Source organism: Cucumis melo, chromosome 9 (assembly GCF_025177605.1).
Source record: "Cucumis melo cultivar AY chromosome 9, USDA_Cmelo_AY_1.0, whole genome shotgun sequence".
Classification (NCBI taxonomy): domain Eukaryota; kingdom Viridiplantae; phylum Streptophyta; class Magnoliopsida; order Cucurbitales; family Cucurbitaceae; genus Cucumis; species Cucumis melo.
The window spans coordinates 25005458-25029007 of record NC_066865.1 but is presented as its reverse complement, the minus strand read 5'-3'; the positions used below and the strand labels follow the sequence as shown (position 1 = coordinate 25029007).

The window sequence follows — 23550 nt, the reverse complement described above, 5'->3', positions numbered from 1 at the left end:
ACAACTTTTAAACTTTTTAGTTTAAATTACTAAGTTTAGCCATCAATTTTTTTTTTTATTTTGTATTATTTAGGTGCATTAAATTTTTTATTTTTCTTATCTCAAAAGAGTATTTAAGGTAACATACCTTTCAAATTTGTATCAAATAACCCTTTAAAATTTAATATTTTTATATGGTGCATTATTCTATGTTTTTTTTTTTTTTTTTAAGTTACAAATTCAGCGTAATCATCGTCTAATATAGAGATGTATTAAAGGAAAATTTGAAACTATTAATTTATGGTGTTTAATAATTGATATTTTGATCTTTTTTAGGAATTTCCATTTAAACAATTTTTACGTAAAGGTGTTTCAAAAGAAAATACAATACTCTGTTTTCACAAGCAATCCATTTGCAGACACAACCAAAATTAAAAATCTATATTTCTTTATGTTACCTATAATGTTTTACTAAGTGTGGGGTTTGGCTTTCTTCCTCATTTGTTGTTTATCATTTTTTTCATTAGAATTTGCTTTTAAAGAAGTATACTTTTGAAATTCTGAATATAACCTTCACAGTTGACATAGCTGTAATGGCATGTTAGTAGTTCTTCTAAATTCTAATGTAATCCCTACGATTCCAACAATAAAATTCATTTTCCTCTCAGTTTTCCTTTCACGTCTCCGCCATTTTCTCCCTCTCAAACGTTTTTCTTCTTTTCCACGGTAATCTTCTCCCTCTTATGTACTTTTTCTTCTTGATTTTGCATCTAAACTTTCTATTTAGAATCTTTTGATCGCCTTTGCTGGGCGAAGTTTATTTACTTGCTCACTTCATCTTCTGGGTAGACTTTCGATTTTTAGGTTTAAATTTGAAAACTGGGTGTTGCTCCTCATCTGGGAATACGTCTGAATTTTGCCTTCTTTTTTTTTTTTTTTTTTTTTTGATTCTCTCTTCTTGTTATTTGGGGTTGTTTACAATCAGATCAAGTTATTTCGAATTCCCTTCGTGTTGTTGTTCTGATCGTTTCGTAGTGGTATTGGATACCCATTTTCAGAATCATCTGTTTCTTGATTGATATCCTTTTGCTCGGATTAATCATACTCATTTTTTTCTTCCAATTCATATAAACATGCGGTTAAAGCTATAAAGCAAATCAGTTTCCTTGGTCTTAGCCCTTTTCGAGGTTCATGAAGTGAAAGACCGTATTTTGGACCACTGAGGTTTGATTTTTTAGTTGTGCATTTCTTTCAAATATTCCAAACAGTGCCAGGAATGAACTGAAATTGTTTTTTCACCACAGCACACTCGTCCGATAAGTTAGCTGCTTACTGCTTAGACACTGTGATCATATTCTTGTCATCTGTTGATAAGGTTCTCTTTAGCTAGAATTTGCTTTCGGAACTATTACACTACGGACATGAGAAAAATGTTGTGCAAAAGGATGGTCTTAAATTCTTGAAAGGGGTAAAAAGAATCAGTTCAAAACCATTTAGAGTTTTCCCATCTTTTTGTTCAAGTGCTTGCTATGGAGTTCTGGGTGGGGACATTTCATTACATGAGCTAGAAAGCCTAGTTTTGGCCATCTGATTAATACATGATTATTGCTTTTGCAGGGGTATTGAATTTAATGTCTAACTACTAGTTGTCTTTCATCTGTACAATACCAGTCCTGGATGTTTGAGTAATGGCTACAGCAGAAGCAAATCCACGAAAGCATTTGGAAAACCACTTCACTGCCCGAGATGATGGCTACAGAGATTCAAAATTATTTTCAACTCCATTGTTTTCCTTAAATTCAGAACGTAATGCTGCATCTGATCGTAGACCACATGGGTATAATTCTCCATCCAAACCTGCTCATATCCCAACATCTTATCACACAGTTGACAGTGAGTTGAAGTCATATAAGCAACCCGATTTTCAGCACCAAGAGGGTTTTGCAGTAGGATGGGCAAAAACTTTGCAGGCTGGAGTGGATAATTCAAGTGTCCGGATTGCAAGTAAAGCAACTGTATCTGATGAGGGGCATCAAAACATAGAAGAACTTGAACATCAAGTTTGCAAGAGTTATGTTTCCACTGAGGCTGTGAGTAACAATGAATCTGTAAACATGACTAAGAAAACAGACTGCATTGATGAGTTCCATTACATAGAGGATCATTTTACAGACTTGCACAATTTAGACAATCAGATCTCTGGGCGGGGAGAGAAGGTTTCTCTTGATTTGGAGTCGCATTGGATTGGAATTGAGAAGACTAAGCCATGGTGGCGTTCTGCTAGTAAAGATGAGTTAGCTTCCTTGGTTGCTAGGAAATCACTTGAAAACGTGGAAAATTGTGATCTTCCTCAACCACGAACCAAACACCAAAGCAAAAATGAATCAACCTGTTTTGAGTGTTTTGATCAAGATTGCTTTCTCAATTCACCGTTTACTGAGATGCAATTCTCTAGTTTGGATGGATCTAACAGAGACATACGTCCCTCAGGTGGCATGGGTGAGAGACAGTTCATTGTTGGTACTATAGGTCACTCGCTGCGTCATCAAGATCATTTCAGGTATTGTTCGAGTACAAATTCTGCATATTTAAATTGTCTATTTAATCGTATGATTTTAAGAATTCTGTTTTACCATTGGAAAGCTTTCTACCATCCTTTTTAGCCTTCTATTTCTTTGAAAATGGAATCTAAGATTTTGAAGTTTAGATGGAATGAATCAATAGTTGTGGTTGGATAACGTGGTGGTGATTATTATTTGGATATGAACCGTGTGAAAGAAAGAACAGTAAAAATCATGTGTCAAACGATGCAACTTTGTGTTGATATGCTAGGGTATCCACTACTGCAAAGCCAAGAGAGAGTGTAACAATTGAGATCTCAAAAATTCATATAGATTAACATAGAGGAAAATCAAAACCATGAAATATTCTGTCTGCGAGTATTCTAAGTCATTAGTTATATGGAACACGCTCCCTTAAGCTGTAAGGTCAATTTGTCTGTTTCTCCTTGCAGTATCTCCATTATCCTTTTTCTCTTTACGAATGTGGTTGCTCTCCTATTCTCCTACTTCCTATTCTCTTTGTTTATCAGTCGTGTTGTTTGATAAGTTTGGTTGATTATAAGCCATAAAAAGATATCTATCTGTATTCTGTAATAACAGCATTAGCAGAACTGATAATGAAGAAAACAACTCGAGTATTATTTCAAATCTGAATTCTAGCAAAGCACAATTGTTGGAAGCACTATGCCATTCACAAACTCGAGCAAGGGAGGCTGAGAAAGCGGCACAAGAAGCAGATACAGAGAAGAAGCACATTGTCGCACTCTTTCTCAGACAAGCCACCCAACTTTTTGCTTATAAGCAGTGGTTACAGTTACTGCAATTACAGAACATTTGCCTTCAACTTAGGAACAAAGATCAACCAATCACTGGTCTGTTCTCAGATGCCTTGCCTTGGGACCCTTGTAAAGACAATCAGTTCAATAAACCTAGAAACAGAAGGAAGAAAAGGGACCAAGACCATCTTAAATTTACAAACATTGCTTTTGCCGTGGGACTGAGTCTTGCCGGTGCCAGTTTGCTCCTCGGATGGACTACAGGTTGGTTGGTTCCTATGTTTTGAGTTGGTGAACATCTCAAACTAGCAGGTTCATTCTGTGTTTCACTTTGGATTCCCTGGTCAAGGGGCCAAGGCAAGGATAACATCATCTTTTCACTTCACAAAATCAAACTCTTGTAAATATGTAGAGCCTTTGTATGTGTTTATACTTCACCAACTCTTGGTAAAACTATGATTTGTATACAAAATACATGTAAAAGTTATGTTCCAAAATGGTGTTTAGACAGGTTTTGCCTCAGAGTTATTGTCTCCTTCAAACTCTCTTGTGTCTGAAAAGTTGAATATGACCCATCTTGCTCAATGGATAGAATTTGTGCATCTTGTAATCAGGAGGCAGTAACATACTTATTTCAGCTGTTTAGTCTTCTTTCTAACTGCTTTTCTTTTCTCCATTTGGCATTTACTAAGTGAGATATCTTTCCTACCTTGTTCAGTTGTGACCAAGGGATTAGATACATTTTTTTAGAAGAGAAAAAAAACACATTCTAAATATGCCTTTTTTTCATTAGCTGTTTCACCCTAAATTTTAAAAATATATTACAATATTATGTTTTTTCATGAAAATGATTATTATTTTCATTTAATCAATTTTGATAAAATTTAATTTTAAAATGTCAAATTTAAGTTTTGATAAATAGGCTGGACATTTAAATCTCTAAAATTAACCTCAATTAACACGTATGTGATGAAAACCAAAAGATTTTATATTCAAATTCTCTCATTTATACTCAGAAGAATACATTACTCTATTGAACAAATTACACAGATTTAAAAGATGGAGAGCAAAATATTATTTTTAAGCAAATAATAATGAAAGATGGTGGTAGATGGCAAAAAGAAAAAAAAAAAAAAAAGACTAAAAATTTGATAGCTTTTGTAGTATTTTTAATTATAGAGATTTAGTTTTTATTTTTGCTATATTTGAAACATGTTTAGTAATAATAAAAAAATAATAATAAGTGGAATTAAAGGTGCGGCAATCTGGGTTTGACTTTTGTTTGATTACCGACAATGTTGTTCAATATGTATCTGCCTCGTGTTGGCGCCAACCACTCAATACCCTTTTTCTCTATCAAAATCCAATTCCCAAAATCCCCAATTCACGAATACCCATTAAAATCTCCTTCGTCTTCTTCAGCTTGAAAACATGCCCTTCATCGAGGTTAATACCAGCTCCACCGCTGCGGAGGACGTCAAAATCAACTCAGCAATCAAAATTTTCTACAGAACTTTCGGACGCGGCTCCACCAAGGTCCTCCTTATCATAGGTCTCTTCAAGGTTTTCTGTGTTTTCCCTTTTCACTTTTCCTTTTTTGGTATTCGATTCTGATGGTTCTTATATGGATGACTCGATGATGGGTAGGATTGGCCGGAACCCACGATTCATGGGGCCCCCAAATCAAAGGGCTCACGGGGACCGATATTTCCAATGACGACGACGATCGGAATGCTTCCCATGTCAGCGCAGAACCCACCTTCCAGGATGGTGGTGGGATTGAGGTTTGTGCATTTGATAATCGGGGAATGGGTAGGAGCTCCGTCCCCACCAAAAAATCTGAATATACGTGAGTTCCACCCACATTCATTTGTTTGTAAATCACTTTTCTCTATATCTCTTATAAATTAGTTTGTAATCTGTTTTTCCTATCTTGGTTGTGCAGAACAAATATAATGGCCAAGGATGCCATTGCCTTATTGGATCATTTGGGGTGGGAAAAGGCTCATATTTTTGGTCATTCCATGGGTGAGTGAGTTCTTAACTCTGCTAAAGGACTTCTGAACAAGAATCAGTAAAAGCATTACCTTCTTGTAGTAATCAGTTCTTTATTCTCACATGGCGTCTGGTTATCAAATAGGAGGTATGATAGCTTGCAAATTAGCAGCTATGGCGCCTGAAAGAGTCAAGTCACTGGCCATGCTTAATGTAACTGGTGGAGGTTTTCAATGTTGCCCCAAGGTATCTGAATAAAATATTTAGTGCTTGTATTCTTTCATTTTTTTTCTTAATGAAAGCAGTTGTTTCTATTAAAAAAATATATTTAGTGCTGGCACTCTGAGCTGTTTAAATGTTATATCATCTTCAGAGAAATATCGTATTGCTGCTAGCATGTTTTTCATTCGTTTTAGGGTCTATCTATTTTATTGAACATAAAAAAGATAATAAATTACTACTAGTTCTAAGTTGGTGAAGATGAGGCTTAGACCACGAATTAATATAAAAGGTCATTGGTTGAACTCAGTCGTGGTTGAGCTGTTTCTTAAGGTATAATGCTGATGCCTTTCTTCTCACTCATTCTTGTAGCTTGATAGGCAAACGTTTGATATTGCAGTCAGATTCATGAAGGCGAAGACTCCTGAACAAAGGGCCAGTGTTGATTTAGATACCCACTATTCAAAGGTAAAGTTAATCTTGAGTCTTGACGCTATCTTATGTTATCTTCGACACCCTGTGAATTGAAACACGTACACTGAATATTCTCATGAGAAATGTTATTGTATCTTATGGTGCAGGAATATCTTGAAGAGTATGTTGGATTTGAAAAAAGAAGAACATTATTATATCGGGTATGTATGATGGATGGATCCTTAACTGGCTTTCGTAGACTCAGTTGGATTCTGGCTCTCCTATCTTTTCATTAAACTACCCCATTACTTCTCCCTCTTTTCAAACCACCCTCTCCTCCCGAGACCTCCCAAAAAATGAAAATAGAAACAATAAGTTAGTCATTTCTATGGCTTCAGAAGCTTACTAATGGAGCTTAAACTGGTCTGAAATGTAGCTACACTAACATGTTGAGTTGTATTTTTCTCTGTCAACCAGTTAATTCTACCATCACTAGTTGCTTTAAATTCAAGTCTTTAAGATTGCTTGGAATTGTACAACATCCCATCTCAAAGATAAACATACTTTTCAACTATTCAGATCTATAACTACGTACATAGAAATACAAAGGCTTATACAACTGTTTTGAAGATTTTAGTCTTACTTGAAAGTAAACCATGATATTAAGTTATTAACTAACAAAGAGCCAAATGTTTTGAGCAATGGCCGCTGCTTATGGAAGCTAACCATGAAGGAAAAGGAGTAAGCATCCTGATCGCTCCCAAAACAAACTTCTTTTGCACTTCCTTATGAAAATAGCTTTAACGAAAAGTAACAAGTTAAACCAAAAACTGATGTCAGTTGTAACGAAACCTGTTTGAGAAAGATCCACCTTCTTCTCGTAATTCAAGTTATTTGGCACTGCATTGGTAGTTATGCTCTTGAGACTCAACTCTGAGTATAAATAATCCTGTCCCATATAGCTAGTTAATAGTTTTTGAGATTTTCCAAAGTCATTAAATGGCATTTAAATTAGTATGTGTAAACATAAGTATGTGGAGATAGGTTTCTGCCGTAATGAATGAGTTTTGTTGAAACCATGCACTCATATTGAGAGACATCTTAGGCCCTCTCTGGTAACTACTTGATTTTTGGAAAGTAAGCTCGTTTCCTCTCATTTTCTTACAATGGTTTGCCTCTTTTTTTTAAATATAAGAGTTTATTGAAGTCTTACCAGAATTTCAAAAACAAAAACTACTTTTTTAGTTTTCGAAATTTAACATGGAAAACATTGGTAAAGTAGACAACAAAGCAAGAAATTTATATATTTAATTTTCAAAAACTAAAAACCATAAACCAAGTGGTTACCGTTGTCTAGAGTTGTCTACGCTACCATCCATTTGTTGATTGTTCACTGTATCTCTATCAAATTCTAATGTATCTCTATCATTAGAATTTTAGTTTTTCCCAAAATCCTTCACTAATCAGATTCGGGTGGATATTTGAACCTTTGATCTCGAAGAAGAGGGGTGGGGTCCAACCGTTGAGCAGTTAACTTTTTCTCTAGTTTATAGCATAACATATGCACACAGATAAATAAATACTTTAGATTGTGTCATATTCAACTTGAAGCAATTATTTGCAGGAATATGTTGAAGGTATATCAGCAACGGGAATGCAATCTAATGATGGTTTTGCGGGTCAAGTCAATGCATGCTGGACGCATAAAGTGACAAGAAAAGACATTGAATGCCTTCAGTCTGCTGGATTTCTGGTATCAGTCATTCATGGCAGGTAACAAATCACTCCTGGTAATAGTATGAAATGATGACTGGCATCCAAATCTGCAAATAAACAAATTTGTTTCACCTACCATATATCACATAAAGATACTTTTACTTTGTCGTTGATTGATGACTGATTTGTTTACAACGGCCAGGCACGATGTTATTGCTCAGATGTACTATGCTAGAAGACTTGCCGAAAAGCTGTATCCTGTTGCTAGAATGGTAGATCTCCATGGAGGTCATCTAGTCAGTCGAGAGAGAACCGAAGAGGTGTATTTTTTTTTCCACCACAATCAATCTAGATATTGTTTTTCACTATGTCGAGTTGACAACAGAAACTGATAAGATAAGTTTGTTTTCTACGAAAATTTAGGTAAATCAAGCTCTTCTTGACTTAATCAGAGCCTCAGAAACAAAGATGAGTCCACATGATTGGACAAACTTGCCAAAGAAAAGCTCATGTAAGCGTTTTTCTCTCAATACTCCTCTGTTTCTCTTTGGTTCTTTGGAAATGCTGAAAAATACTTTCTTCCTAACAGGGTGGATGGAGGAGAGAATGGCTTTTGTAACAATGAAGACTGAAGGAGGAAGCAGTATCTCCTCCCAACCTTTCTTGTTAGAGAAACTCCATCTTTTCTTCTTGTATTTCTTTGGTCTGATTCTTTTGGTTTTCGGGTATCTCCGAAACACCATCAAAAGTTTGAAACCAACCCGAGTTGGAGCCTCCCTTACATGAACAAACATTCCAAAGACCCCAAATTTTTACAGGTGAGTTATCTGAATATCCTCTACTTTCATTGAACTCAAACTAAAAGAGAGAAGTTTAAAAGTTGGTTTTTGCTTCAACTTTGTTGCAGAGTCTTTCAATTTTGCTATGTGATGAGTAATGGTCCAATCGTCAAAGTGAAGTTGGGGAATGAGTTCTCTTCTAATGTTGAGAACTTCTAAGTTCAACAAAAGAGAGGGAAATCAGCGTAAGGCCAATTGTTAAAAGCTGATACTTCCCTATTGAGTAAATTGTAATATAACACATTGGAACTGTTAATTATATATACCCTTTCTTTATAATCTATATAAAAGATGTTTATATTATGTACTTAACTACTTATCATTCTTGACTTAAGTTTTATATTATGAATTGTATTATGCTTTTTTAAAAAATTATATTATTGAAAATTCACCATCTATGTCATTATTTCTTTCTTTTTTTTTCTTTTTTTTTTTTTTGGTTAAATACAAATAAAAAAAGTAGTATATCTTTTTATCATTAATTCTACAATAACTTATAGAAGGATGAAGACTTTCTAAAGAAAAAAAATGCACAAAACAGAATTCATATATGCACAAGCACTTCTCAAGAATATACTTATCTTACGGAAACGATTTAAACATTACTTTCGTGTCTAAACAACAAATTACATTACACTAAATATCAAATCAGATTGAAACTACCACACAATATTATTTTTCTCATATTGTATTGACTCACCCTGTTTCTTAAAAATAACAATAAAACATACGGATAAAAAGAGAGTGTTGGAAGATCCATTAGTAATTCAACAAATTTGCTGCTGAACATTAAAAACTAAGCATTAGGATCTCATTTCTTATGTTATTTCTCAAAGAAGCGTAAAAGTCTTATTAAATTTGAGAAACCACAAAATTAGTTTTTAAAAACTTTGTTTGGATTTTGGAAACATATTTAGCCACATATAACAAGAAAAAAATGTATAAAGAGTTACCAAACAAACCTAAACTTATATATATAATAGCTAAATGAATTACAATTTTTGCACAATATCTATATGTGTGTGTGTGTGCGCTTATTAAGAACACTATTATTGTGTTTCAAAGCAAGGATTGTAATGAACCATAGTTTATGCAAGAAAAGGAAAGAAAAAAAACAAAACTGGGAAGAGAAGTGATCAAGAAAACAAGACAAGAAAAAGGAAATAAGCAGCAAAATCCATTTAAGAAATTGGTAAACACAAAAATCAAAAAGGAAAAGGAGAGAGAGAGAGAGAGAGAGAGAGAGAGGGGATAGGTGCCTGGAAATTGGTGTTCATAAGCTGCCTCTTTTCTTCATAAGAAAGGAAACTAAAAAGGTTAAAGAAGAATACAATACAACAAACCAAACCAGCATAGGCTCTTTTTAAAGATATATCAATTCATAAATTTATTGTATTATATGCTTTTGGAATATCCCAATATGCCTTTACCAATACAACCACACATATGACTCATCATATATGCTTTTTCTTTTCTTTTCCTTTTAATTAAAATTTTCAATCACTCACCTCCATGACTCAAACAAATTACATCCCTCTCTTTCTTTCTCACTCAATATTATATATTATATGATTCCTATTTAACTTCCATACATATGAATTGATATTAACCTTTTATTTCCAATTACCACTGTGTTTAAACTCTTAATTATAGGTGTGTTTTCTTAATACATTGCTCTCTTTCTTTCTCACTCAACTCTCATATCTCTCATATCTTACCTTCTTCTATCAATTTAAATAAGTGATCGTTGATTTAGAAGATCCTTCCTTCATAAATCCATAGAGACTTACATTCAATTTTTCAAAATACAAAGGTAAAATAATATGTCTTTATAGTTATATATATATATATATATATATATATTAAATCAAATGCCTCAAATATCTTTCTTATATATAATATATACAATTCTTGAACTTGGGAGTGATCAGTTCTCTAATTTATATAGACTTAAAAGCATATGCAAATTGAAGGCTTTTTTTGGTTTCTTTCTTTTGGTCAATTACTAACTATCTTGTTCTTGTTCTTCTTCTCCATGGGAGGACCTGTTTAAAGCTTTCATAGATATTCACCTGCAATAATATATATTGGTGTAGACACAAAAAATGGGTTGAAACTATAAACAAAAAAAAAAAAAAAAAAAAGGCCTAGAGATAAACAAAGTATAATTCTATAACTAACTATATGATTATGCTACTAGTAATTTCTAACACATGTTTCTCCATACCAAACACAATATATCAGTTTGGTTCAATTATTTTATTCACCACATTGTGACCTAATTAAATAAATTTTTTTAACACATCTTTTACTTTAAAGAAAATATTGTGTGTATATATCATTCTCTCATTGTCAAAAGTTTAGTGGTGGGTGGGTCGTCATAAACAAATTTCTAGCTACTTATTATATTATTTTACTTTTGTCTTTAGCATAAATTAAATCTAAGTCTCTTTATAATATGTAAACTAGTGCCTTAAAATAATTGATCCTATAATTAACTCTCCATCAACCAACATCATCTCATTATACACAAATTACTATATATCTATAGTTATTTTGACTTTATATTTTGTGGTTTCGACTCTTTTCCACATATAAAATCTCCACAAAAATTTTCTGTCTTTCAACTATGAAAACTATGATTATATTTTATATAAAGTTTAAATATTAAAATGAGAGAGTTAAAGAAAATGTTAAACAATAAATAACATGGATGTCATTCACCAAAATATATTAATCTTTGAACTAAATTTAAACTTAACCCTCTTTCTATTTATTTCTTAAATTCACCACAAATGTATTTTAGAGATTTGTAATTAAGGGTTCATTTTATAGAAATTTGATGTATCTTTGGAGTATCATTTTATTAATGTATTTAGAGATGTGTGTAGAATTATAGATATATATCTAATTTGGGATAGATAAATTTTGTTTGTTGTTGTGGGTTATTATTGTCATTCAATGACACATAGGAGGAGAGATTTGAAACTCTTAAATTAGATTCTAGTTGAGTTATGATTAAAGTTGGCTAATAAATTTTGTTAATTTGATTACTAATTCCTCAAATATTTGATGGCATTTGAGTGACATATTATATATATATATATATATATATATATATATAAATCAAGATATATATAAGCAACAAAAATGAAATTACAGATTTCGAAAAACCAAGAATTAAACTACAAATTACCTTTTAAAAAATTGAAACTATATTGTGATAGATTATTCAGCAAAACCAAAACCATAATATTTAACATTTTTATTCACACATCTTAAAAAGTGATAATTATAATAATAATAGTAAGTAAAAAAAAAAAAAAAAAAAAAAAAAAAAAAAAAAAAGAGAGAGAGATTTGGAGTTACCAAGAAGTGCGATGATGTTGCATATGATGAAAGTGACAAAGATGAAGCTGATCTTCCCCTTCTAAACCTCCCGCTTCCACCGCCGTTGTTCTCACACATCCTAAAAGAACCCCATCTCTTTGATCCCACCATCCCACCTCTTTCATCTCCGTCTAGAACCGTCGTTGGCGACGGTAGATTATTGCTTTGTTTCACCTCGTTCTTCAACAGCCGTGGTGGGGGAGGCAGCTTCCCGGCCACTACGGGAACCTGCCACAGGACTTTTGATGCAGTTGATGGCCTCGGCTTCCCGGGCGCCTCTTCCCACAAAAAGGGGACAGAGACCAGAGTTAAACGCGGGGGCGTTGGCATCCATGGGGAGTCCAGTACTGGAAGCCAAGACAGGGGTAGCGTGGGAGTGGAGGTGGGATGATGGGTCGTATGCGGCGGCTCCGAGCACATGGGGGTGGGGAGAAAAATAAGGAAGATTTGGTTGGTAGTAATTATGAGTAAATAGATGTGAGGGCGTAGTGAGTGAGAGATATATATTATATGTTTGGTGGAGTTAGTTGAGAGACTTTATTACATTTTGAGAGTGAGAAATATGTCATTCCCAATACATTCATTCTCTCCCCCCATATAAACAAAAATATATTAAATTTTTTTATCTTTTCTCCCTCTCTTTCTCAACTTAAATTCACATCAACATTCAAACAAGACTTACTGTCCTTTTTTTCTTAGTAGAATATAACTAAAATGAACAACAACATTTTCAATCTAATAACAAAATCTAATCTTTTTTCGAATCGTATATCAATTCTTATCTTTTCAAATCTTCTACGATTATTAAATCTTATGCTCATTTTATGTTTTTGCAACTAGCTAGTTGTACACGAAAATAAAAACAATAGTTTAACTTTTTTTTTAGAAAAAAGTAAAAAGAAAAACAAAGTTATTTTGTGACCGTTATTAGTTAGGTAACAATAAAGTTAATTGATTTTTAAATATTTTGTTTTGAAAAAAATGAGAATGAGGCATTGAAAAAATGTGATGAAAGAAGGCAACCAACCACCGAGTAGAGGAGAATAATAAAGGGAAGGCCTACCCCTACCCATTTATCTATTTACTATTTTGTTCATTCTTTTCATAAATGGTTGAGTTGAAAACTTTTTCCCTTGAAAAGAAAAAGGATTAATTTGAAATTCATGGATGGTTGTCTAAAATACAAATCTTTTCCTAAATTCAATGAAGATTTATGGGTCCATCTTTTTCTTCTTTTGAAATATCACACCCTCTCCAATTCTAAAGCTTCTCCATTCTCCACTTTTTGCTGCCGATACCTAAATGGCCTAACCCAAACCAAACACACACTCATTTCTACCTAAGAAAATTAATTTTAATCTCTTCTAAAAAAAATATCCTCTTTAATTAAACTTTGACTACTTAAAATATCAACCTATATTGTCAATATACCAAAATATAAACAATAAAAATGTACTTTTAACTCTTACCGACACAATAAGTAAATTGGTTTGGAAAGTAAAAAAAAACAATAATCTTTTTTACACTTATTTTGATATTTAAGGTCGAGAGTGAAAGAATACATAAAGTTTGAGATCAATACTCAAGTTCCCTTCTATAATTATAACAGTATATTTACAGTAGTGTTTGAGCCATACATCTTCTCTAGGAATCCAATTGTTTGATAAACTAATTAGATATTCCATGAGTTTATTGGACCATAGGTATGTTGTACACGTCCTATGAACAAATCTAGAAGCTATATAAACTGAATCTCTCAGTGTTACTTAACATACCCATGGATGATTATACAATAATTTATTTCATACACATCATAAAAATCATTAATTTGAGTTTAGCTATTACAGAGATGCGATACAGATTTATGTAATTTTAGGATGATAGTTAATTAATATGTTATCAACCTCAAACATGTAAGGATGTGCAAGAAAACACTGTGTTATATTTTTATGTTACATTTTTATGAAATCACTCCAAATAAATAAAAACATTGAGCAAACAAATATGAATAGGCCTATTAATGGGCCTACTTTTACCAATTCAACTCCAACCATGGGCTCCAAGAGGGAAGGTCCACTCTTCACCACCATAGTAATCTGGGCCGCGGCATGTAATACAACTACCATGTAATTGGGTATTTCTCCCATTACTTTTGATTATTGGGCCATATTGGGCCTGGTTAACAGTCGAACTCGATGACTCTGGAGCCCAACTTTTCCTCGTTGATGGGCTTAATAGTGGGCTCAGTTGTTTAACTGCACTCGAATTCCGGGCCTTGGCCTTTGCCGATTTAGTTTGGGCCATATAGCTCGGAACATGGCCCTGGCCCTGGCCCCGGCCTTGGCCCGAGTCCAAGTTCATTTCCACGGTCTTCTCCGACATGTCGTCGTGAGCATGGGAAGGTTGAGATGGCATCCAGCGGTCCAGCGAACTCCAACCCCATTGTGTTGTACGCCGGTTTCCGCCTTCATAAAACTGACCCGGTTCGTTTCTCTTTGAAGAATGTTTTCTATTTCTCTCTCTATTTTGTGTTACCATTTCACTTCTTCTTTGGGAAACCATCAATTTTTCATATTTCTGTTTCAATTGTTCTTCTCGATCTTCTTCTTCTTCCAACTCCTCGACTTTTCTTTGAAACTTGTCGTGTGTCAGTTGAAGCCTCCGTGCTCGGACTCGAGTTTGGACACGAACTAAAGCTTGCATGCATCGCATTGTCATTTGTGCTTGTTTGCGTACGTTGTAGCCTCGTACCAATGCTTGTAGCCTTACCAAACCTTTTAATGCACGCAAGGCACATCGAGCCTACATAAGAAAATTGCTAATTAAAATGTATGGTTCATGACTTTCATTTATTTGTATAAAGTAATTATCAAACAATGAATTTGATATAATTTCTAAAATTTTCCGATCACCTAAAAAGAAAATTATTCATAATTACAAAAAAGAAAAAATGATATATAAATTAAATGAAGATTCAATTGGTCGGTGAAAAAGAGATTAAAAAGTAACAATTAATTATTACGAGAAAAGAAGTTACTCATACTCGTATATACTTCGGGTGGAAGATGAAAGTTATTTTGAATCTTCTATAAGAAAACACAACTTAAATGCTTTGGTAAGGAGCAAAGTAAAAGGTTTTATGAGTTAAATAATTGGTTGGTAATGATGTTGAGAGATTAATTTCTTAGAATGGAAGAAACTATTCTAAGAAATTAATGAAAGAGTTAATTATGATTTACCAAGTGACCTCTATACCAAGATTGAATAATAGTTGCAGCTCTTTCTTCCTTGGAGTATAAGGAGCTATATCCAGCCAAACGAACAACCTTTGCTGCAGCTTGAGCTGCTACCACTGCAGCCTCGGCTGCTGCAGCAGTGGCGGCAGCAACCTCAACGGCATGGTTGGATCTATCAGTATTTGTTAACGGTGTAGAATTGGTGCTCTCAGAAGAGCTTTTGACTGCTGAAAAATGCTTAAATGACACAACTTCAGGACCATCTTCTTCACATTTCTGCACAATGCTATTTTTCTTAGTTTAAATGACTAATTTTATTATCCAACTCCTACAAAAATTCCTAATAATTTTAGTTCACTCTCCAAATTTAAAAATTGATTTCAAACTTTATTAATAAGTCACCACCATATTGAAAAAACTCCTTAAAACTAAACTAAATGTGTCCAATGAAATAAAAGAAGAAAACATGACAAAGGGAACATAACTTAACCATAATGGACATACACTTGTTCGTATTTATTTTTTCGAACGGATTGAAACAAAGAATAAATGAAACGTCTTTATGGTTATTGAAATTACAAAAAGAAACGCTACTAAGCTCAAGTCATGGAAGAAGGAACGGAGATGAAAGTAGGAGGGGGAGGAAGAAGAAGTTTTACAGTGTTGTTTGTATGTGTGAAGTAAATAAATTGAAATTGAGGAGAAGAGAAAGAAATAGAAATATACCTTAGCAGATTGAGGAGGAATTAGGGTGGGAGGTGGAGAAGGTTTGAAGGCCTTCCTCACAGCAAAGAACCAACTGCCTCCTCCTTTCTTCCCCATTGGGGATTAGGGATTAGGGATTAGGAATAATAATAATAGCAATAAATTAATAACAATACTACTTTTCTTTTCTTTTCCTTTCTTTTCTTTTTTTTTAATTTATTGTGTGGGGGAAGGAAATAAAGAGATGAAAAGGATGAGAATATTGTGTGATGTGAAGAAGAGGAGTAGTAGTAGTAGTAGTAGTAGTAGTAATTAATGGAGTGAGCGGCAACGGCAAGGCAATGCCATTTACCAAAATCAATAACACTCTCTCTATTTATGGTCTTCACAAGTGGGAGCGGTTTCTTTAATCAAACTAATTACAATAAAAAGAAAAATCACTTTCCCCCACTTCCCCTTTCTCTATCAACTCACCCACTTTTCTTTTTCTTCTTCTTTTTCACAAAACTAATAATATAAATGAATTCTTTTTTAGTTTAGGTTAATGGGTATCACAAACATTTCAACATTTCATCAATCTGATCTCTATGTGTATGTATGTGTTATATAATCTCTTCAACTTTGTTCATCTTAGGTAGGTATTTGATGATCTTTTTCTTATCATACTTTACTTTGTTTTTATTAAGTTTAATAACATGGGATGAAATTTAAACATTTAATGGAGGCAGTGATGATTGGTGGTTTACATGTTTTATATGAAAATCAACGACTTAGTCTTTTTTTTTTTCTCTCCACGCATGAAATGACCTATTTTTTAAGAAGGGTTTAGAAGACATACAAATATGATATTAAGATTAATTAAAAATCCAAATTAACACGAAAGCCAACCATAGCATACCCACCCAAAAGAATGCAATTCAAATGTTCATAATTCATTTGCTTAAGACACAAACACTACCTAATTAGGTCACAAAAGCAATGTATGATATAATTGTGAGTTGGTCTATCTTTCATTGGTCCCATCTCATTCTTTATTATCCACAAAAAATAGTTACCAACACATTATCAATTAGTTTAATAATTACAAACCCAAAATTGATTTAAAGGTGGTTTAAGTCATGTTTGCTTCAAAATATCTATATCTATATATTTATTTGAGTACAACAATCGGGAACAAGAAGATTCGAATCACGAACTTCGTGCTACTAATACACCTAAATGTTAGTTGAGCTAAATTTTTGTTGACGAGAGATAAACTTATCACATGAGTAATTTTATTTTACATCCAACGAAGATTTATAATTAGTTGTTGATTAAAATATTTTATTGGTGAAATAATGATAATGTGGAGGATGGTTGCATTTGGAGTTTAGCTACCTAACTAACAAACAATATATCTCAACTACTTTCGATTGCAATTAAATCTGTAAGATTTTTTTTTTGTTGTGTATTTACAAATCTATTAAAAGTAGAAATATACATTACATATATTTTAAATATATACGAGATATATTGTACAAATTGTCTTTGTTTGATATCTTTATAAAAATATATCTTGATTTAGTTACTAAAAATTCAAATATATAGTGCAATATATATCAAATAAATATATATATATATATATATATATATATTTGAAACTACTTGGCCCATTCTTGATTTAATTTAAAATTTTATTATATAAAATTAAATGATAAGAAGAGTTGAAAAGTAAATTGGAAGAAACATTTTTGAAAAAAGAGCTAATTAGAGTATTAATGTGAAAAATAGAAAGGTTGTTATAATTAGTGATTTTGGTTTGCGTTTGGGCTGGACTTAGCCCAACTTTTGGGCCTAAGCCCAAATACGAGGACTTTTTAAAACTTTTTAAACAAGAAATTATTTTATGAGATTGAGTTGGAACAAAAAAATATGAACTAAAAATTTGTAAAGGAAAGAAAAAAGACAAAGGGAAAAGGAAAAGAATAGCAAAGAGGGAAAGAGAGTGAGAAAGGAATTGGCATCAAATCGAATTGGGCGTTTTGACCTTCGACTGCGACACAACCAGACCGGAGCTACCAGGTGGAGACTGGCTGCCGGAAGCCGGTCGCCGGTGGGTGGAGGAAAAACACACTCGAACAACACTTCTTTCTCTTAATTCTCACCGCCATATTCTTCCATTCTTCAATTCTCCTCTCATCTCACCTCCCCGGCCATGTTTCACCAAAACAATATGCAGGCATCTCTCTCTCCCTTTCTTTTATCTGTTTGCTTTCTGATTATCTCTTATGAAAATTTCTTTTCTACTCGTAAACCTAGAATTTCTTGCTGTCTTGTCGATTTTTCCCCTTCCCCTGCATTTTCATTAACGGCGCTGCTCGTGTGAATTGGAGTTGATAGCTTGTTGGGTTTGATTGTTTCTGAATTTCTCTTCGTCATTTCCTTCTAATTTTACTCTTTCTGGCAGCTGGCTATTCGGATACCGTCATCGCCTGCCCAAGATTCTCCACAGAATATTCAAGTCGATCAAAGTGACAAAAATGGGAGCTACCCACATGCCGAATACATCTTCAACTATTCCAAGGTTTCATCATACTCATTTGGGTTTCTTTTTCTCCTTCAATTTCTTGTCTTGCTTGTTTTAGTAGATATCGGTCGTATAGAGATAAATAATGTATTAGACTCTTGGTTGACTGTGGCTTCCTCGTGTATGCTTATCTAGTGTATTACGAGTCTCATGTATAATTGGGTTGGTTCCTGCAGAAACTTGAAGAGGATCTACACATGTTTGGAATGAAAATAAAGCAGCACGAAGACAACATTAAATTTCTTAAGACTCAGAAAAACAAATTAGATGAATCAATTCTCGACTTGCAAGGTATTTTATCTATAATTGTTGGGAATTGAATTTATTCTAAAGTTGAGAGACGTGGGCAATTTAGCGTGCTTGCGATCCTTTGTTATTTACCATCAATTTGATTGGTCTTGGCAACCATTGCATAAAAAAACATATATTAGTTTTGGTGATATTTTTATCTATGGTTTGAAGAAAAAGATATATTAGTTTTGGTTATATTTTTATGTATGGTTTGAAGTTTGTGGGGTTCATTATTGAGCATCCTGCATTGGAAAATCAAGGGACCTCGCCTTCATAAGATGGATGGGGTACTACTCCTCTCGCTGTCAATTAGTTTTGAGGTGAAATCCCATTGTATCTAATATTGATATTATGTTACCCACCAAAATGTATTATACATTTAAATTTCTTGCATGCATGTGATTTTTCTTTCACATTAGATTTTTAGACATGTAAAGTTTTTCTCGACTATTTGTGTCTGGACTTTTACCTATTTCATTTAGTATCTCTTATCCACTTATAATTTCCTTTCAGTTATTCTAGGCAAGTATCATTCTTCTGGCACACCTGTGGGGGAAAACGAGGTTCATTCCCATTCTCAAAATGATGAGGAAACAATGGAACAGATTATGCGGCAGGAGAAATCTGCTGCTAGCATTATATGTAAATTGAGCACACATCATGGTCTTCAGGCTTACAACCTCATGTTGACAAAGGACGTATTGGGTATTGTTGCTCGGCTTGGAAAAGTTGACGATGATAATCTTAGCAGGTCCAACTGACTTTTAATTTTATTTTATTTTATTTCCTCCATCTACTTGGGAATATGGAATTTGTTGTGAGTCAATTCATTTAATTTTCATTGAGTTCTAATGAAGTTAAAAGTGGATATGGGTATTATACCATTTAATTTTCTTTCTAATGAAAGCAGAATTGAGGTAAAGTGTTTTAGCATGTGATTTCGTTCTTCTGGTTATGAATTGCTTGTTTATCATCAGAGAGTCCTTTTACATCATCAAACAAACGATGTATATAATTCTAAACGTACACTATTTGTTAAAAAAACAATTGCAGATTGCTCTCTGAGTACTTGGGAATGGAAACTATGCTGGCAATTGTTTGTAGAACATATGAGGGAGTGAAGGTGCTAGAAACATATGACAAGGAAGGTTGCATAAACAAAAGTCTTGGCCTTCATGGTCTTGGTGCTTCAATTGGAAGGAACTTGGATGGCCGGTTTCTCGTAATTTGTCTTGAACACTTGAGGCATTAATCTTATATGCTGTCTCTGATTGAAATTCTGGAGTTTTAAGCTTGTAAATCTTCTTTGGAGGTCTCATTGATCTTTGGTTTAGTCCATGAGAATTCTAACATTTTTTTTTTGGCAGACCATATGCTGGCGACTTTATTGCCAATGATCCACAAAGGAGGCTTGACCTTCTAAAGCCAAGATTACCTAATGGGGAGTGTCCACCTGGCTTTCTAGGCTTTGCTGTTAACATGATCAATATTGATAGCACACACTTGTTTTGCCTCGCAGCCAATGGATATGGTCTCAGGGAAACCCTGTTCTATTCTCTATTTTCTCGTCTTCAAGTATATAAAACCAGAGCAGACATGCTGCAAGCTCTCCCTTGCATTAGCGATGGTGCAGTATCTTTAGATGGAGGAATGATCAAGGCTACTGGTGTTTTTTGCTTGGGCAATCAGTATGAATCTCTCTTTCGATATTCTATTTCAAGTTTGTCTGAATTATTTAGTTGATCGTGCTTTAGAGATGAATTTCGTTTTATTTGTTAATTGCCTTTTGTCAGTTGACCTAATTGGATGCCTTTATATTTGTTGGTCCATGGACTTACTCCTGTTCGTAAATTATGGAATACATTACAATTCCATTTTTAAATGCTATTGGTAATAACCAACATGAAATGTTGTCCATCCTTTCCCAAAGTAGTACCTCCTGTGAAACAATGTGCTAGGGTTGCCCTTCAGTTTTCAGGAGCAAAAGTTTGATATTTGTTATGGCTTGTGGACTTTTTTTTGTTCAATTAAAAAATAGATATTATATGGTGCTCAAGCTTAGTCCAGCGGTAATTGACATTATCTTCTATCTTGCGGTGGGAGGTTTGAATCCACCTAGTGCTAATCTCAACTTTTTCTGCATGTTTGATGACAGGGAAGATGTTCAGTTGAGATTCCCAAAGGCCTCAATGAAATCAAGCCTGCCTGAAAATTACATTGAATCTGAGAGGCAGATTAAAGAACTCAAGTGGAAAAAGGAAAAGATGATTGAAGATATAAGGAGAGAACAAGCGTTACTGGACAATACGAAGGTCAATTTTGACAGGAAAAAGGCGGAGTTTCTAAAGTTTCTGACTGAGAGCTCATCATATGCAGCTCAGGTAAGAGCACTTCTGCTTCTTCTCCCTCTTTCTACCCTTTCTGTTTAGTAAAGGTAGCAGTTTATTGAAGTTGTGAACTCAATCATTTATCTAATGTCATTTATATTCTTTTTACTTCTAAATTTCATTAAGAAAAAGGGCAGTGGAAGGGGAATCCCTTGCCCCATAAGAGCTTACAAAAACATATCCAAAGATATTGACGATAAAAACTTCTAAAATTGTAAACAAGCTCATATGGAGATTTGATGAGCCAAGCTGAGCTAGGAAAATTCTACTTTGCCTTTCTAGCCTTGACAATGTCCAAGTATACCTAGACAATCCCAAAATGCATATTGGGTTCCCTCCAAGGGAAGACCAGAGGTAAGGGATAGACATGGACTACTCTAGGTTTCAGCCAAGAAAAGTTGCCTACTTGATGATCTCTTGATTTGCAACGTCAATACCTGTAAACGAGGTCTTAGAATTAGTGGGTATACTAAAAGTCCTTTGGAATTAATTTATTTAGACTAGGGGGTAGGGTATCCATAAGAAGACCATTAGACTTAGGATTTTATAGTTCACGGAATTGAATTCTATTTCTTTTTTCCTATTACTAATAATTCATGTACTTGACCTTCAGTTCTGCCAATTCACAATTCAGTTTCCTTTGTATAATCATTCGTGGCCATTGAAATCTCTATGATTGAACGATTGTGATTCCTTTGTGCCGGAAAATTTGTATTTTGATCTGGAAATTCAATCTTATAACCTGACATTTCCAAAGATCAACTTTGGTGCCTATAGATTCGTACCCCATTCTCTTTTAACTGGAGCTCACATGTGGGAATGTACCTGTCAAATTTACTGTTATTAAATCCAAAGCTTTAGGAGATCTAAGATATCAGGATGGTGTGGCTGCATGTTTGAAATCTGATCATAGTTTCAAACTTTGTTCGACACTGATGATACTCTGAATGTTATTTTGATGGTGTAATATTACAGCAACAACTCTCAGCCAAGCCAGAGAGGTTGACACCACGATGAAGTTTGGAATAGAGAACCTAGTCTTCCAGTGAACAACTTGGGGGAGGAACTACTGTGAGAGCAGTCAGCTGCAATATTTAACTCTGCAAAAATGTATAAGCTTCTTATTGCATTTTTGAGGTAAATATCTTATGTTTTAGCTGAAAGTTCTCAGGGGAATGGTATGGAATAGGCAGTGGAATGACATGGCATCTGTAGTTCCTCTCTGGAATAGGCATTTTTTTTCTTCCAGTGCTTGCTATCTAAATTTATTGACACTTGTGTTCTTGATAGTGGAGACTATGGTTCTCTCTTGCCTTGCAGTAATCTAGAAGGGATGGCGGTTTGTATCGATCACTTCGTCTTATCTCAGTAATTAAAAAAAAAAAAAAAGGTTTTAAAATATGCTCTGTCCATCTCTTATCTACTTCTTTTGCATATTACAAAAACTACCCTAAAATATGTCGAAAGTTGTAATTATATTCCTTAAACTTACTCTTTTACTCTAGTAAATGTTGAGTCTTCAAATTTAATTGTTACCACTTTTGTTGTTAGATAAGTTCGGGAGTCTAATTTGAATATTTTATAAGTTTTAGGGTTCAATTTTCTACTTTGGCAGTTGTTTTTGCATACTTTCCTTTTTTCATTTTGAAAAAATTAGTTAGGAACGTTCTAATTTTACTTGTTTTTTTCTTTTTTAATTATGGTTTAAAATAATGTTTCTGAATAATGTGTCTTTGAGGTGATGTTAGATGGTGCTCGTGGTGGTAAACAATATATTTAAGAGATTCAACGTTTTTAAATAATGTTACTTTGATATTCAATGTGTTTACACGGTGCTCGTTGATACACGGTAGTAGATAAATTTAAATTCGCTTAAGATCAACGAGCAATAGAATCAATATGGAAAGGTGACGATTTTTAAACTTGGATGGAAGAGCCCCCAACTTTTGAAAATTTACCACTCGTGTCATTTTACATGTTTAGTCTTATTTAAATATTAATCAACTTTTATTTTGAGTCTTATTTAAATATTATTTGTTAGAAGTATTTTTTGAACTTCGATGAGTACTTGTTTTTAAAATAAAATTATTGTGATGAAATTGTCTAAACATACTAAGAATGTTAAGTTTATTTTTGAAAAATCTATAGTTGAAAAATGATTGATGTTTCTTCTTTCCACTATTTCAAAGTTTATCATTTTCATGGAAATGCACAAAGTAGAAAAGGAATATTGTATGAAATTATTCTTTGAGCTCACCTGACCTTGCATACGTCATAATTTCATTTTCAAAACTTTATGTCCACCCACATCTTGTCCCTACTTCTAGATATCAATTTTTTTTTCTCCAACCCTTCCAATAAACAAATAAATTTTAGACAAATTGTTTTAAATTTTACCTTAATTCTTTTTTTAAAAAAAATGAATTATCTTTATTTTTTTTTAAAAAAAAGAAGGAAAATATAAAATTCTTTTTAT

The 23550-nt window shown here is 33.5% G+C and overlaps 5 protein-coding genes across 13 annotated transcripts; 3 read left to right on the top strand and 2 right to left on the bottom strand.

Annotated features, from left to right (window-relative positions):
- The first annotated feature begins 375 nt into the window (after positions 1-375).
- LOC103482971 (uncharacterized) lies at positions 376-3838 on the top strand. Of its 4 annotated transcripts, none has more exons than XM_008439392.3 (4): positions 501-705; positions 1125-1203; positions 1651-2539; positions 3141-3838. In XM_008439392.3, exons 3-4 carry the CDS (start codon positions 1668-1670, stop codon positions 3601-3603), a joined length of 1335 nt encoding a protein of 444 aa, XP_008437614.2. In that variant the 5' UTR covers positions 501-705; positions 1125-1203; positions 1651-1667; the 3' UTR covers positions 3604-3838. The 4 variants fall into 4 exon arrangements, with proteins under 4 accessions (XP_008437611.2, XP_008437613.2, XP_008437614.2 ...); XM_008439390.3 differs by having other exon boundaries at positions 502-705; positions 1597-2539; XM_008439389.2 differs by lacking the exon at positions 1125-1203 and having other exon boundaries at positions 376-705; positions 1597-2539.
- Positions 3839-4598: 760 nt separating this feature from the next.
- LOC103482970 (uncharacterized) lies at positions 4599-8811 on the top strand. Of its 5 annotated transcripts, XM_008439386.3 has the most exons (11): positions 4601-4868; positions 4964-5165; positions 5262-5344; positions 5457-5557; positions 5903-5998; positions 6112-6165; positions 7569-7717; positions 7863-7980; positions 8084-8171; positions 8250-8478; positions 8568-8811. In XM_008439386.3, exons 1-10 carry the CDS (start codon positions 4748-4750, stop codon positions 8444-8446), a joined length of 1209 nt encoding a protein of 402 aa, XP_008437608.1. In that variant the 5' UTR covers positions 4601-4747; the 3' UTR covers positions 8447-8478; positions 8568-8811. The 5 variants fall into 5 exon arrangements, with proteins under 5 accessions (XP_050945937.1, XP_050945936.1, XP_008437608.1 ...); XM_051089980.1 differs by having other exon boundaries at positions 4599-4868; positions 8084-8478; XM_051089979.1 differs by having other exon boundaries at positions 4599-4868; positions 8084-8811.
- Positions 7219-12443, bottom strand: LOC103482969 (uncharacterized). 2 transcript variants are annotated; one of them, XM_051089983.1, is made up of 2 exons: positions 11869-12433; positions 7219-7767 (listed from the first exon to the last, which is right to left on the bottom strand). In XM_051089983.1, the coding sequence occupies exons 1-2, from the start codon at positions 12307-12309 to the stop codon at positions 7726-7728; spliced, it is 483 nt and encodes a 160-aa protein (XP_050945940.1). In that variant the 5' UTR covers positions 12310-12433; the 3' UTR covers positions 7219-7725. The 2 variants fall into 2 exon arrangements, with proteins under 2 accessions (XP_050945940.1, XP_008437607.2); XM_008439385.3 differs by lacking the exon at positions 7219-7767 and adding an exon at positions 10267-10571 and having other exon boundaries at positions 11869-12443.
- Positions 12444-13669: 1226 nt separating this feature from the next.
- On the bottom strand, positions 13670-16171 carry LOC103482968 (protein IQ-DOMAIN 21-like). The gene is made up of 3 exons (XM_008439384.3): positions 15852-16171; positions 15129-15401; positions 13670-14691 (listed from the first exon to the last, which is right to left on the bottom strand). The coding sequence occupies exons 1-3, from the start codon at positions 15945-15947 to the stop codon at positions 13930-13932; spliced, it is 1131 nt and encodes a 376-aa protein (XP_008437606.2). The 5' UTR covers positions 15948-16171; the 3' UTR covers positions 13670-13929.
- A 1553-nt stretch (positions 16172-17724) lies between these two features.
- LOC103482966 (protein DEFECTIVE IN MERISTEM SILENCING 3) lies at positions 17725-22427 on the top strand. The gene is made up of 8 exons (XM_008439383.3): positions 17725-18048; positions 18277-18393; positions 18573-18687; positions 19201-19438; positions 19741-19932; positions 20055-20375; positions 20843-21068; positions 22050-22427. Exons 1-8 carry the CDS (start codon positions 18025-18027, stop codon positions 22089-22091), a joined length of 1275 nt encoding a protein of 424 aa, XP_008437605.1. The 5' UTR covers positions 17725-18024; the 3' UTR covers positions 22092-22427.
- The last annotated feature ends 1123 nt before the right edge of the window (positions 22428-23550 follow it).

What these genes read in the sequence shown, in the direction of transcription:
- LOC103482970 (XM_051089980.1), top strand. Translation starts at nt 4,748, where the DNA reads ATGCCCTTCATCGAGGTTAATACCAGCTCCACCGCTGCGGAGGACGTC. An exon ending in GAAGAACATTATTATATCGG is followed by an intron (nt 6,166 to 7,568) that starts GTATGTATGATG and finishes AATTATTTGCAG; the next exon opens with GAATATGTTGAAGGTATATC. An exon ending in GTATCAGTCATTCATGGCAG is followed by an intron (nt 7,718 to 7,862) that starts GTAACAAATCAC and finishes TACAACGGCCAG; the next exon opens with GCACGATGTTATTGCTCAGA.
- LOC103482966 (XM_008439383.3), top strand. Translation starts at nt 18,025, where the DNA reads ATGTTTCACCAAAACAATATGCAG. An exon ending in GTTTTTTGCTTGGGCAATCA is followed by an intron (nt 20,376 to 20,842) that starts GTATGAATCTCT and finishes GTTTGATGACAG; the next exon opens with GGAAGATGTTCAGTTGAGAT. An exon ending in GCTCATCATATGCAGCTCAG is followed by an intron (nt 21,069 to 22,049) that starts GTAAGAGCACTT and finishes GTAATATTACAG; the next exon opens with CAACAACTCTCAGCCAAGCC.
- LOC103482971 (XM_008439389.2), top strand. Translation starts at nt 1,668, where the DNA reads ATGGCTACAGCAGAAGCAAATCCACGAAAGCATTTGGAAAACCACTTC. An exon ending in CGTCATCAAGATCATTTCAG is followed by an intron (nt 2,540 to 3,140) that starts GTATTGTTCGAG and finishes CTGTAATAACAG; the next exon opens with CATTAGCAGAACTGATAATG.
- LOC103482969 (XM_008439385.3), bottom strand. Translation starts at nt 12,309, where the DNA reads ATGTGCTCGGAGCCGCCGCATACGACCCATCATCCCACCTCCACTCCC. An exon ending in CAACATCATCGCACTTCTTG is followed by an intron (nt 10,572 to 11,868) that starts GTAACTCCAAAT and finishes ATATTATTGCAG; the next exon opens with GTGAATATCTATGAAAGCTT.
- LOC103482968 (XM_008439384.3), bottom strand. Translation starts at nt 15,947, where the DNA reads ATGGGGAAGAAAGGAGGAGGCAGTTGGTTCTTTGCTGTGAGGAAGGCC. An exon ending in TTCCTCCTCAATCTGCTAAG is followed by an intron (nt 15,402 to 15,851) that starts GTATATTTCTAT and finishes AGCATTGTGCAG; the next exon opens with AAATGTGAAGAAGATGGTCC. An exon ending in CTTGGTATAGAGGTCACTTG is followed by an intron (nt 14,692 to 15,128) that starts GTAAATCATAAT and finishes TTTCTTATGTAG; the next exon opens with GCTCGATGTGCCTTGCGTGC.